At 36.0% G+C, this 12364-nt stretch overlaps 1 protein-coding gene across 1 annotated transcript; it reads right to left on the minus strand.

Moving 5' to 3' along the window:
- Nucleotides 1-3496: 3496 nt before the first annotated feature.
- On the minus strand, nt 3497-7122 carry LOC131052017 (probable aquaporin NIP5-1). Its single transcript, XM_057986627.2, has 5 exons — nt 6294-7122; nt 4855-5079; nt 4471-4665; nt 3978-4039; nt 3497-3878 (listed from the first exon to the last, which is right to left on the minus strand). Exons 1-5 carry the CDS (start codon nt 6510-6512, stop codon nt 3686-3688), a joined length of 894 nt encoding a protein of 297 aa, XP_057842610.2. The 5' UTR covers nt 6513-7122; the 3' UTR covers nt 3497-3685.
- Nucleotides 7123-12364: the final 5242 nt, after the last annotated feature.

Consider the following 12364-nt stretch of genomic DNA (forward strand, 5'->3'; position numbering starts at 1 on the left):
AGAAGAAACCTCATCCTCATCTGAAGTCTCAAATTGCTCCAAAGTAGCTAATTCCATAATAATATTATAATCATAGGGTATATTCTCTAAAGGATGAAGATCATACAACAATTTGAAAGGGGATCATCTGGGAATGACTGAGAATCACAATCTCCATATAACTCCCAAATATAATTCCAAAGAGCATGAGGACATTTAAAATCTATAATGGATTCCAAGATGCTATTAGGGACATGCATAGAAATGACTCCTAGGATGTATGATCTCCCTTACATCTCCAAGCAACTAGGTGTGCTAGGTAGAGGAACTAGATCATACAAATAAGGCAACAAACAAAGCCAATGGAGATGAGTGATGATGCCATCTCGCCATTTGACATAATTCCCTCTCTTCAAAACAACTTATGATAGATGAAAAGAAAACCCTATTTTTGACCATAATGATTCTTCAAAAAATGCTCTGAAAAGATAGTGCCATCACAAGATAACAGAAACTCCCAAAAAAAAAGATAGAAAAGACAACATTAAAAACCTGATTTGCTGCAAAATCCCATTGATTGAGCAATGAGGAGCTCGTTAAATGAAATGTGACAGGTTCTTGTGTCACGTCAGCTGTAGGTCAAATGACCATGCAAATCACCAATCACCATGAGAGGTTCAAGCACCAATCTTTCATCTCCTTAGGACTCTCATCCCGATGATGAATCACAGAGTGTGATTTGAAATGTTGATGATAAAAATCTTGCACACAATCGAATCCAAAAGCATTATAAGAACCACCACACTACTCGATAGAAAAGTCTGAATCGATCAATAAAACTATGGGTTCAATTTGGCAAACAAATGTTGAATATGGGTTGATCTCGTTGTGCCAAGATACGAACAAGATATATGTCAGCTGCAATTGTGATGCAGGGAGGTACAATGCCAATCATATAAGAAAATGCATCCTCAGTCAATGAGCCAGGTGCCAAACACATGATCCAATTGTCTGCAAAAACTAGCTAGAGGAGAATACAGGCTGTAAAGCGTGGCCTTCACGCTTGATCTGCAAACAACTTTATACTTTGTTGCAACAAATTCTAGGAACAAAAAAATCTTTCAATCCATAGTCCATGAAAAACACCGATTGAATGCAGGCCAAAATCAGTCAAGGCACGACAATAATGATTGGCCAGCCAAAAAAACTAGAGGCCGATCTTATAATATATTGCAGCAAGCAATATATCAACTAGACAATAAACTCGGATCTCAAAAAAATAACTTTGCCTCTACAACAATTAAAACTCGAGCCAACATCGCTCAAACAGACGACGATATGCCAAATTATAAATCGATTTCAACACCCAAGGCAAGGATTTGTTTAGTGATATCAACCTATCAATAGCAAATAAGGTCCGACCCACATACAGTTAAAATATGTCCACCAATGGAATACATCACCACACAATTGTAATGAAGCCGCTTCACGCTCTGATATGCCATGCCTAATGCAAGCAAAAGGCAAAGTGATCACAATCTTTGCAGGAAACGGTAGTACAATAAAGATCCACTCGCATAAACCCTGATCAGGTGGACGACAACCAAAAATGTTCTGTCAAAGGCGATAAATATGGAATGTATTGGCAAAACAACCAGATCCACGTAAAGTCTTTCACAAGCCAGATCTGACGATGACAAATGACAAAATATGTGTTGTAAGGGGTGTGTTCTTGTTCTCTTTGTGTTGTACAATGAGTGTTCAGGTTTGCGACATGGCTTAATCATCTCTTATGGATTCATTAAATCTTGCGGTTGTATCGGGCATTAATAGGTCGATCTTTTGGTGTAATGACAATGGTATACATTTAACAAGTGGTATCGGAGCCTAGGTCATGGGTTCCAACCCCTCGCTTGTGCTAGGGGGGATTGCTGCAAGGTGTGTGCCGTTGGTATAGAAATAAACATGTGTCTAAATGAAATGAAAGAATAGGTAGGATAGGTAAAAGCCAACCACCCGACAACTCAATTACACTTAGGAAATATGCAATCCTAAAACTATTAAATAAATATGCCTAAGTTTGAACTTAAAAATAATAAATAGAAAAAACCCATTTACTCTAACACATTGTTAGAGAAGGTACTTTCAAGACAATTAAAACTATTAGAACAAAAGAAGAAACTAACTCAAGTAAGAGGGAATGAAATTATGGGGGGATTAAATTAAACAATTCTAAGGCAAAGTATTTCAGTTTCCAAGGGAATAGTTTGGTGAGATTAAAAGAATGAATATGGGTCATGGTGTGTCGCTTATCATTCTACATCTAAAAATGGGTAGCTATGAAACTCATGGGAAAAAAAAAAGATAGAATAACATGGGAGTGAGAATTATCTTTAGAATCTGTACTTATGCTTTCACATGAGAGTGTAGGGACAACATTCAATTTAGTTTTCATGGAAACAAATTAATGAAGGATATATTAGATTGCACTTGGAGTATTGATGGAAGTAAGAATATGTGGGTTACAAGAGGAGCGTTAATTTAGGGGAATAGGTGTGGATCTAATGCGTAGAGTTAATATGGGTTATTTAGGGAATAGAGTTGTGTTGAATAATTGTGATAAATTGATGAGATGAGAGAAGGTGGGAGGAGAGGTATATGAAAGAAGTTGAGTACCAACAACATGTATCGAGTAAGTAATGATATAGAGATGAGGGATGAATTGAAAGTTAAAGAATGAGAAAGTGAAAAGTGGAGGTTGGGACCAATTAAAGGAAGAAAGATTAGATATGTAAATAACAAGAGGTTGTGATGGGAAGGGGAGGAGGCATAATGTCAACTAGAGGTAAAAAGGGCACAAGAAGGGAAGGAATTGATGTGAGAAAATGGATGAGAAATCTTGGGTTTGATGAGAAATCAACTCATTCATGATTTGACCAATCCTTTTTATATTGTTTATTTAATATGTTTAAAGTGAGATCGACTTCCTCACCATTAATTACTCATTATTTTCATTGATAGGCATGTTGGTATTATTCATAACGAAAGAAGGATTGAGACGAAAGACTGTACCTAAGAGGAACAGCAGGTCGGTGGGAGATGTTTTGAGCATATAATCCAAAGCAGCATAATTGTAAAAAGGAAAGAAGCAAAATGGGTTTAATTATTGATTCAACCCAAAACATGCTTTACGAGAAGGATTCTCCACCATTGGGCTTTGCCCATTTATCTCAATTAAAATTCAATGAAATCCTTAGATAACGCCGTGCCTCTGGGTCAATTTTTATCTTATTCAAAAATAACCCATGCTTCCCATGTTAGTGCATATTATAATGTCTGAAGTTGCCTTGAAGGAATCGTACCGAATTTCATGGCTAAAACATTAATCAAAATGCATAGAAATAGTTTCTTTACATCGAATAAGAATTAATAATCTCAAGAGGATCAGTATACTGTATATTTATGCAGGCAGACAATGACAGATCACAAATTTTCTCCAAATTGTATGCCAAATGGGTAACATCGACAATTGTATTATAGTTTATTTACAGAACAGATTTGGTAACAAACATGAGATAGTTTCCCTAGCTGGTACACTTTTTCAACAATATATATGAGAATAGCTGAGATGGGTGTTTATTTATGATATGTTTATTGGGTATGTATGCTATAGCTTATAAGCTATAAGCTTCATATACAGATGAGATCACCTTCTGAAACTTCTAGTAGGCCTGCCTTGATTATCTTCCCCTTTGAGACGAACGGCTGTGTAGGCAGCAGCTCCTGTTAGTGCTCCCAAAATTGGTGCTATAAGATATATCCATACGCCTTTGTAGTTGTGTGCTGCAATTGCAGGCCCCAGAGTTCTAACAGGATTCATGGAAGCTCCAGAACTTGTTCTGCCAGAAACCCATTAAGAAAGTTTTCATGAAAACCCAATATGAAAGATGGAATCAAGATTGTAACTTTGTGTAGCAATGGATTAACCATAAACTTACCCTGCAACAAGTATGTTAAGCATGACTGTAGCACCCACTGCTATTCCTGCAAGTTCACCCACCTGCATGCATCAAATAAAGAGTATTTTTAAGAGGAACTGAGTCTGATCATGGCCTGCCATGTATGTCATAAACCACTGCTAAAAATTAAAAAGCTTAGTATGGGAATTTGTACCCAGGGTTGACAAGAAACGTGGAAGATTCTGGGAACTGGTAATAAATTAATAACAATACCACCCAGAAAACTTCTTTGGAACCCAGTACACTAGTTTACTGGAAACAAATGTTACTGTATTAATATTGAATTTGGAGTTTTCCATTATGATTGTTTAAGTATTTTTAAAATAATGTTTGAGATCATGTTTTATAATATTTCATCAAGATGAAGATAAAAGAAAAAGATAAAACAAAAAAAGAGAAATGATGATAGGTCATGAGATATCCAAATTAAAATTATGAACTGTGAAAATTTATATCTCTACTTCACACTTACAGCACGAGTATCTGTAGCCACAGCTGTGACAACGAACATGAGATTGAAAGTGATGAAGAACTCCAAAGCAAAGCTTTGAATGTAGCTACCAGAGGGAACTGTAACCCCACCGCTCAAAAATGGATGAAATATTAATTTCAGTACAAATGATGCACAAATGGATGCAAGCACCTGTGCTCCTATGTAAGCCGGTACCTGAACGAACAAAATCATATAAAACAATCTTTTCTTTATATTCAAAATTAATTTTTTTTGGTAGAATGAATTATCCTCAGTTCTTAATTCTTAATCAAAGAAATATGACATAAATTTGTGTTCTCATATTGAATAAACTCATAGATGATATAAAATCTTCCATAAAATAAATAAAAAAAAACTCCTAACCTGAATCCAAGGAAACTGGCGAAGAGCTGCAAAGGATATGGTGAGTGAAGGATTGAGGTGAGCCCCGGATATGTGGCCAGTTGACAATATGATAATCATAACAGCCAAACCACCTGTAGCGGCAAGGCCTATCAGTGTCACAGAACCACCTGTTTTTTCATTCACAATGGCCGTTGCAGTCCCAGCGAATATGAGCATGAAGGTCCCAATGAATTCTGCTGCAACCTTAAGTCCAAACATACAATAACTCAAACAAATATAATAGCACATAAATGTTTAAAAAAAAATCTTATACCAATATCTTTTTTCTAATATTAGACTTCAAGAATTAATGATCACAGAAAATAAATTAATGATATAAAAGATGAGAGCAGATAGTATCCTGATAAAAGATGAGAGCAGATAGTATCTTGATAATTTTAAGAGAATGGATACCTATCAACTTTTGACTTCCATATCAGATTACAAGATGCTATGAATTCTCCAATAAGCAAGAAGTTAAATTGTGTTATCTATCATTATTTTAGTTGAAACTAAACTAACAAACAGTGAAAAAGTAACTACGTATCCATTAGTAGTTGTAATGGTACAGAAAACATTATATTAATCCATTTTGGCTTACAATATTTCGCTGCATAAAGTTCAGGGGTAAAATTTTGAAGGCTATAGGTACTATCAGACTTTTTCTAGATTTTTCGGAGAGCACTTGTAATCTTTACAGTGGAGGGTAAGATTTTTTTATTGCCCAAAAGTCGGTGTCTCGTGTGCTTTGGCAAGCATGAAAAGCGAGGAAAGAAACAGAAAGATGGTGACATCAATTTCAACACTGGGTCCCACATTCCACACTGCAACTAAATGTGCTGCTACAAGTGTAGTCAGCATAATCAATTAAGAGGTTGTTATTCAATGTAGGATCAGTCATTTATGGGACTGATTGATCATTTTGACAAAGTGGCAATAATGGCATTGGATTTTGGGAACGATATTTTCACATGAAATCAGCATTTAAGTCCTACGACACTACCCCCACTACGGTAACAGTAACTGGCAAAGTATTGAATAATGTCTTCTGTACAGGTACAAATGATCAACCTTTTTAACTCGAGATTTCCAGTACAAGATTAGAAGATTAGATTGATTGCCTGCAAATGGGTAAGCATTGGGAATGAATCTCAGGATAACCGTGCAGCAAAAAAGAATACCCAACTGAAAAAATGGGCAAATCCAATTGATTTAGAACAAGAATATGAAGAAGATGAAGATTCAAAACATACAAAATGATGAACTATGTAATGCAATGCCTAAAAGCCCAACCAACCCAACTGAAAAAATTGAGCAAATCCAATTGAATTAGAACAAGAATATGAAAAAGATGAAGATTCAAAATATACAAAATGATGAACTATTTCGTGCAATGCCTAGAAGCCCAATTACCATACCTTTCTTGCAAGAGAAACTGAGGGCAATGCAGCAGGCAAGTCTGAGAAGACCCTTTCTTCAACCCATGATTCGATGGACAAACATGAATTGCAACCGTTGAGCAGAGTCCGCTTTCCATTGGGAGCTCTGTCCACCCTTACACCAAAAAGTGGTGCACCTGGAGTGCCAGGGGTTGGTGGTGCAGATTGAACAGGGGTTGCATTAGCAGAATCACCCATTACTACAACCAACACACAGAAGAAAATTGTAAGACCAGAAATGTATTTCTAGATTCTATGGCTCATTTTGAACCCCAAATGCTTTTTTTTTCGTTTTTTTTGGGTAGAGGATACTACAAAGGGAGAAAGGCCTGATTTACATCTTGTAGAGGTTTTTATAAAGTTTAAGCTACAGAATAGTTAGTTAACACAGTGGAATCCAGATTCAATGCTACAGAACTCGTTCAATACATCTGAAGCAGCTTTATCTAAAATCTATTGTTAAAAACGAAAAATAGTCTATAAAATGAATCACGTAATGTAATCCGAAATGTTGTTACAACTCCAACACAATCGATTCTAGGAGAGATGAACTATGAAACCTTCCTCTAACTTCTCAGCCTGTGGTTGCTACACATATAGACAACAAAACAATGGTAGTTATGTCAAGGAGCTCAGCAAACAAGACATTGGCAAGGAAGGAAGCAAAATAGAAGGTATTTAAAAACAAGTTCCAGAACAGGAATAGGCAGTCTCCAAGGACTAGTTTATGATGATAAGAAGAAACTTCTTGGCATTGGTCAGAAGGCTTGGAAAGCGGGACGAAACAAGACAAGACTTTAATGGTCTGGATGAGAGGATGGTTGGGATTTTATACTCAAATAACGCAGTTTGGGTCACATGGGTGCTGACTATAATGTATTTCTAAAGTTGGAAGTTGGGTGATGATATGTAAGGTCTTCCACTCAGGCGTGTGTTTGGGGGGGAGGACAAAGCAAAAAGTGAGCATTTGGTCCTCTTACTCTCTAATTGCACCTCTTAGAAAAAAGGTGGACCCGGAATCCAACATATTCAACATTTTGGCGTCATTTAAGAAAAGTTGACCCCCACCACATATGGAAGGTGTATGGTTCTTTCTTTTTTTCCTTTTAAAAAGTGTATTATAAATATAAAATATTATATTGGTAGGTGAAATGGCATCATATTTTAAAGTGTATTGCATTTTTCATTTTCATATTTTAATAGTTCATACCTAATTGATTTTTAGGTAGTGTCATATTAAAATAAAGATTTAGAATTCATTTCATTTTTGTTATTTATTCATCTTGAATGTTGGTATCTATAGATTACATATTTAGGTGAATAAGAGGAAGGACAGTAGAGAGAGCCCACATAATAGTGAACATTCATGTACATACATATTTAGGTGAATAAGAGGAAGGACAGTAGAGAGAGCCCACATAATAGTGAACATTCATGTACACACAATGTATGATTATAGAGCACATTCCTAAGCATTGTGCATTTAAGCATTAGAAGGAAGGCTACTAGCACAATAGTTGACCCTTTAGGCTATTCTTTTATACATTTGTGTTTTCTTCAACACTCAATAATATATTGCCATCTTAGACATTGCTACACATTTTTAAGGATCTCTTCTAGTCTTTCAAAATTTACGAGGCTTGATTGCTAGCTATGAAACTCTTAAAATTCCTCCTATCTCTTGAGACAAACTCCAAAAGGTGCTCACAACACCACCTTGTTTAGATATCAAAATTTAATTGCGGATTGTGAAAAGTATAGAGTATGAGAACAAAACTATAATTGTACAAACACCATTGTGTCAGAATGTCCAAAACCATTTGTGGTAGCATCCAACATTAATATAGATTGTAGTTTTTTAAGGTATATAAATAAGATTTAACTTCAACATTAAGTATCTAAAATAGAGCATGACTGTAGATAACTAAGCATTCTCTAAACCCTCATCTTCTCTTTTATCTATTTTCTATGAGCAATTGCAACTCAATCGAATAATTTAAAGATCCATTAAACAGTAAATATATTGTTGTAATTTATTAGTATTCTAGGTTAAGTGATAGGAGAGTCAATATTTACCTTTTTCATCATCTAACCCAATTTTTTAACTATAAAGAGGATCAAGGTTAATTAATACATAATAAAGCAATCACAATCACAGTCAACATAGATAAAAGAATTGAATCTAGAAACACACATTGACCATGTATAGAAATAAATATCATAATGATAAAAGAAGATAAAAATGCTTAGCTCTATGAATGATGTAGATTACTTTATTATAGATGACGTGGATTGTGATTTGGCTTCGTGATCAACAATAACATCTTCCTTATCCATGCTCCAATGAACTATAAAAATGAACATTTTTTTATTCTAGTTCAGTAACACATGTATGTGGCCTTAATCCCAACATTTCTAACCTTGAACATCATTCATTGCCCTTAAAATTTCAATATCACTTTGAACTATGCACTTTGGGTCTTCAAATTTATGTTTATCTTTGGGGAAGTGCACCAAGATGGTGTGCAAAAATGGGGTATAAGTGGACACCTTTTTGTTTTGAAATCAGCTAAACCTGAACTTGGAGGAGCAATTTGAGACCTGTCCACTCAAAATATGAAAATACTCAAAGAACAAAGATTGTAGTGCTCCGAATCTAGTTTCCAAACTACTAATTTTTTTCAAAATTTGATATTATTAAGGGGCTCAAATCCTTCGCGCACGAAAAAAAGGTCTTGATTTTTTCTAAAAAACATAACATCGTGTCTGGTGTGCGCATCAAAAAAGTCATAGTTGTATTTAGTATTTTGACAAATCCTTTGGCAGAAAGATAGTTAAGAGTGAGCACTAGAAATTGTACATTTTTTTGTAATTTTCTGTTGAGTATTTTTTTTTATGATTTTTTGAAACTGGCACATCTTGAAAATCAGGTACCTGTTCGTGTACGAAGCATAACTTGCTCCACAATAATCGAAAATGTAATTTTAAAAAAAAGTGTAAAGAATCAAGTGCACTATAATAATATATAATTTTTAAAGTTTTTTTTGGATAAGTAGATCAAAAGTTATTAAAAAAATGGTACACACATCTCTGAGAACTATGGAGACACTAGTAAAAGAAATTCAAGATTAATAGGTTAATGTTGTTCAAAATTTTAAAAAATTATATGGTTAGAAAGCTTAGAAGATGGGTGAAATTATGGTGGCAATTTTAGAAATACCCACTATAATGTGTAAACCTGATGACGATGAAGTTGAGAAACCAAATTGGAAGAAGAAAACATGTAAAAAGGAGGGAAAAAGGCTCCCAAGCCTCAACCTTTTTATCCAAGCCTAAGTACAAGGAAAAACACATACGGGTTATTTAAATTAAAAATGCATACAGGTTTTTTAAAATAAAAATGTGACCGTGTTTTAAAAAAAAATAAAAAGGCATGCGGGTTTAAAAAAAATACAAAACACGTACGTGTTATGTTTAGCAAGAAAAAATACGTACGCGTTTTTCTTAAATAAAGTTAGATTAGTAACATGCACTTGTATGCAATTCATTTAGCATTCCATTGGTTTTTTCAGTAGGATATATACATAAAATATAACATTTAAGTATAAGTTAAATTTTCTCTTTTTTCTTTTCTCTTTTTTCTCTTTGTCTTTTATCTTTCTTATACTTTAAGTTATATTTTATGTATATATTGTCAGGATATTTAAGAGTGGTTTCAGATCTCTAGGAGTCATAATGCAGATTTTAGAATTTAGGAGATCTTATAATTTTTAAGACTTAGTCAAATTTCAGTAATCTGTGGGCTTGTATCATCACTCGCTATCTCTATATCTCATGGTATTTGCCTCCCTTAAGCTCTAGACTTATCTATTTTCCCCTCTCTCTCTCTCTCTCTCTCTCTCTCTCTCTCTCTCTCTCTCTCTCTCTCTCTCTCTCTCTCTCTCTCTCTCTCTCTCTCTCTCTCTCTCCACCTCTCTCTATCTCACTCTCTCCTCTCTCACCAAGATTTAGATTTTATAATTTTTTAGACAATCAAATTTCAGTAATCACTAAGCTCTCTCTCTCTCTCTCTCTCTCTCTCTCTCTCTCTCTCTCTATTTCACTCTCTTTATTTTCCTCCATCTCTAGACCTTTCTCTCTTCCTATCTCTCCCCCTCACCCTTCTCTCTCCTATCTCTCTATCTCACTCTCTCCTCTCCTCCAAGATTTAAACCTATCTCTCTTACCCTTCTTTATATCTTCCCTCTATTCTCTAAATACACGACACACATTCTCTCTCTCTCTCTCTCTCTCTCTCTCTCTCTCTCTCTCTCTTTTCTCTCTCTCTCTCTCTCTCTCTCTCTCCGTTTATGTTTTTGATATGGTGTCCTAAAGGATCGTATGGGGTCCTAAGGGGTCATATGACGTCGTTAGGAGTCATATGGGATCCTTAGGAGCCACACATGTGTTAGAAAACTATATGACCCCTTCGAACAATAAGGGTTCATATGGTTTCCTAAGGGGTCATATAGTGTCCCTCCCCTTAAGTCTTTTTAGGACCTCTCTCCCTTTGTCCCCTTTTAGCCTTTTTAAATCTCTCTCTCTCTCTCTCTCTCTCTCTCCTTAAGTCCTTTTAGGGTCTCTCTCCCTTTGTCCACTTTTAGCCTTTTTAATACTCTCTCTCTCAAGGTGTCCCAAGGGGTCATATGGTGTTCTAACACATGTGTGGCCACTTAGGAACCCAAATGACCCCTAACGACACCATATGACCCCTTAGGACGCCATATGATCCATCAGGACACCATATAACCCCATTTAACATCATAGTACATGACATGACCCCTTAGGACACCATATGAACCCTTTTAACATCCTAGTACATGACATGACCCTTTAGGACACCATATGACCCCTTAGGACAATATGATGTGCTAATGGGTCATATGGTGTCCTAAGGGGTCATATGGTGTTCTAACACGTATCACCCCTTAGAACCCCATATGACCCCTACCAACACCATATGATCCCTTAGGACACTATATGACCCCTCACAACACCATATGACCCCTTTTAACATCCTAGTACATGACATGACCCCTTAGGACAATATGATGGATCCTAATGGATCATATGGTGTCCTAAGGGGTTATATGGTGTTCTAACACATGTGTGGCCCCTTAGGATCCAAGATGACCCCTAATGACACCATATGACCCCTTAGGACACCATATGATCCCTTAGAACACCATATGACCCCTTATAACATCCTAGTACACAACATGAACCCTTAGGACATCGTATGAACCCTTAGGACAATATGATGTCCTAATGGGTCATATGGTGTCCTAAGGGGTCATATGGTGTTCTAACACATGTCTAGCCCCGTATGACCCCATATGACCCCTAACGACACCATATGACCCCTTAGAACACCATATGACCCCTTAGGACACTATATGATCTCTTAGGAAAATATATGATCCCTTAGGACAATATGATGTCATAATGGGTCATATGGTGTCCTTGTTGGCATTTTATGATCCGGTGATGCTCCGGTGAAGATTAGTGGTTCCTGATGCTTACCAATTCTTTGGAGTTGTCATTAATGGAAACTTAGCCTTCTGATCTGATTCAGTATGAAGTTTGGCTAACCAGATCTCTTGGATAAAGTATATTCCTAGATTAAGACTGTCGGTATTGTTCAGTATACAATTTTGTGATCATTCTCATTTTCGGTGAAGCGGGTTTTGGTTTCGGTGATTAGTTGGTTGGGTATATGAAGCAAATTATCATGACAATCCAGCCTCCGTGTTGATTCCTATGCCTGTTTGAAGGTCAAGTATCCGGTAGAGCAGTAAAGAAGAGTATTCTTCATGTTTGGTGGTGTATCGTGTGTTCAGATTCTTTAAGTTGATTCCGGTGATTGGAAATGTGTTTGGGGCGCTATGTGAAACCTATAGGAAGCATGTGATCTTGTATTTTGGGTCCAAAATATGGTTCGGTAATAGATCTAAGCTGACTTGCAGCTACACGTTTCACATTTTGATAATTGGTGAAGCCGATTTGTGGAA

Source organism: Cryptomeria japonica, chromosome 10 (assembly GCF_030272615.1).
Source record: "Cryptomeria japonica chromosome 10, Sugi_1.0, whole genome shotgun sequence".
Taxonomy (NCBI): domain Eukaryota; kingdom Viridiplantae; phylum Streptophyta; class Pinopsida; order Cupressales; family Cupressaceae; genus Cryptomeria; species Cryptomeria japonica.

Coding starts and splice junctions, on each gene's coding strand:
- LOC131052017 (XM_057986627.2), bottom strand. CDS start 6,512: ATGGGTGATTCTGCTAATGCAACCCCTGTTCAATCTGCACCACCAACC. Junction 4,040..4,470: donor TGGCTACAGATACTCGTGCT/GTAAGTGTGAAG, acceptor TGATGCATGCAG/GTGGGTGAACTTGCAGGAAT. Junction 3,879..3,977: donor CTTAACATACTTGTTGCAGG/GTAAGTTTATGG, acceptor GGTTTCTGGCAG/AACAAGTTCTGGAGCTTCCA.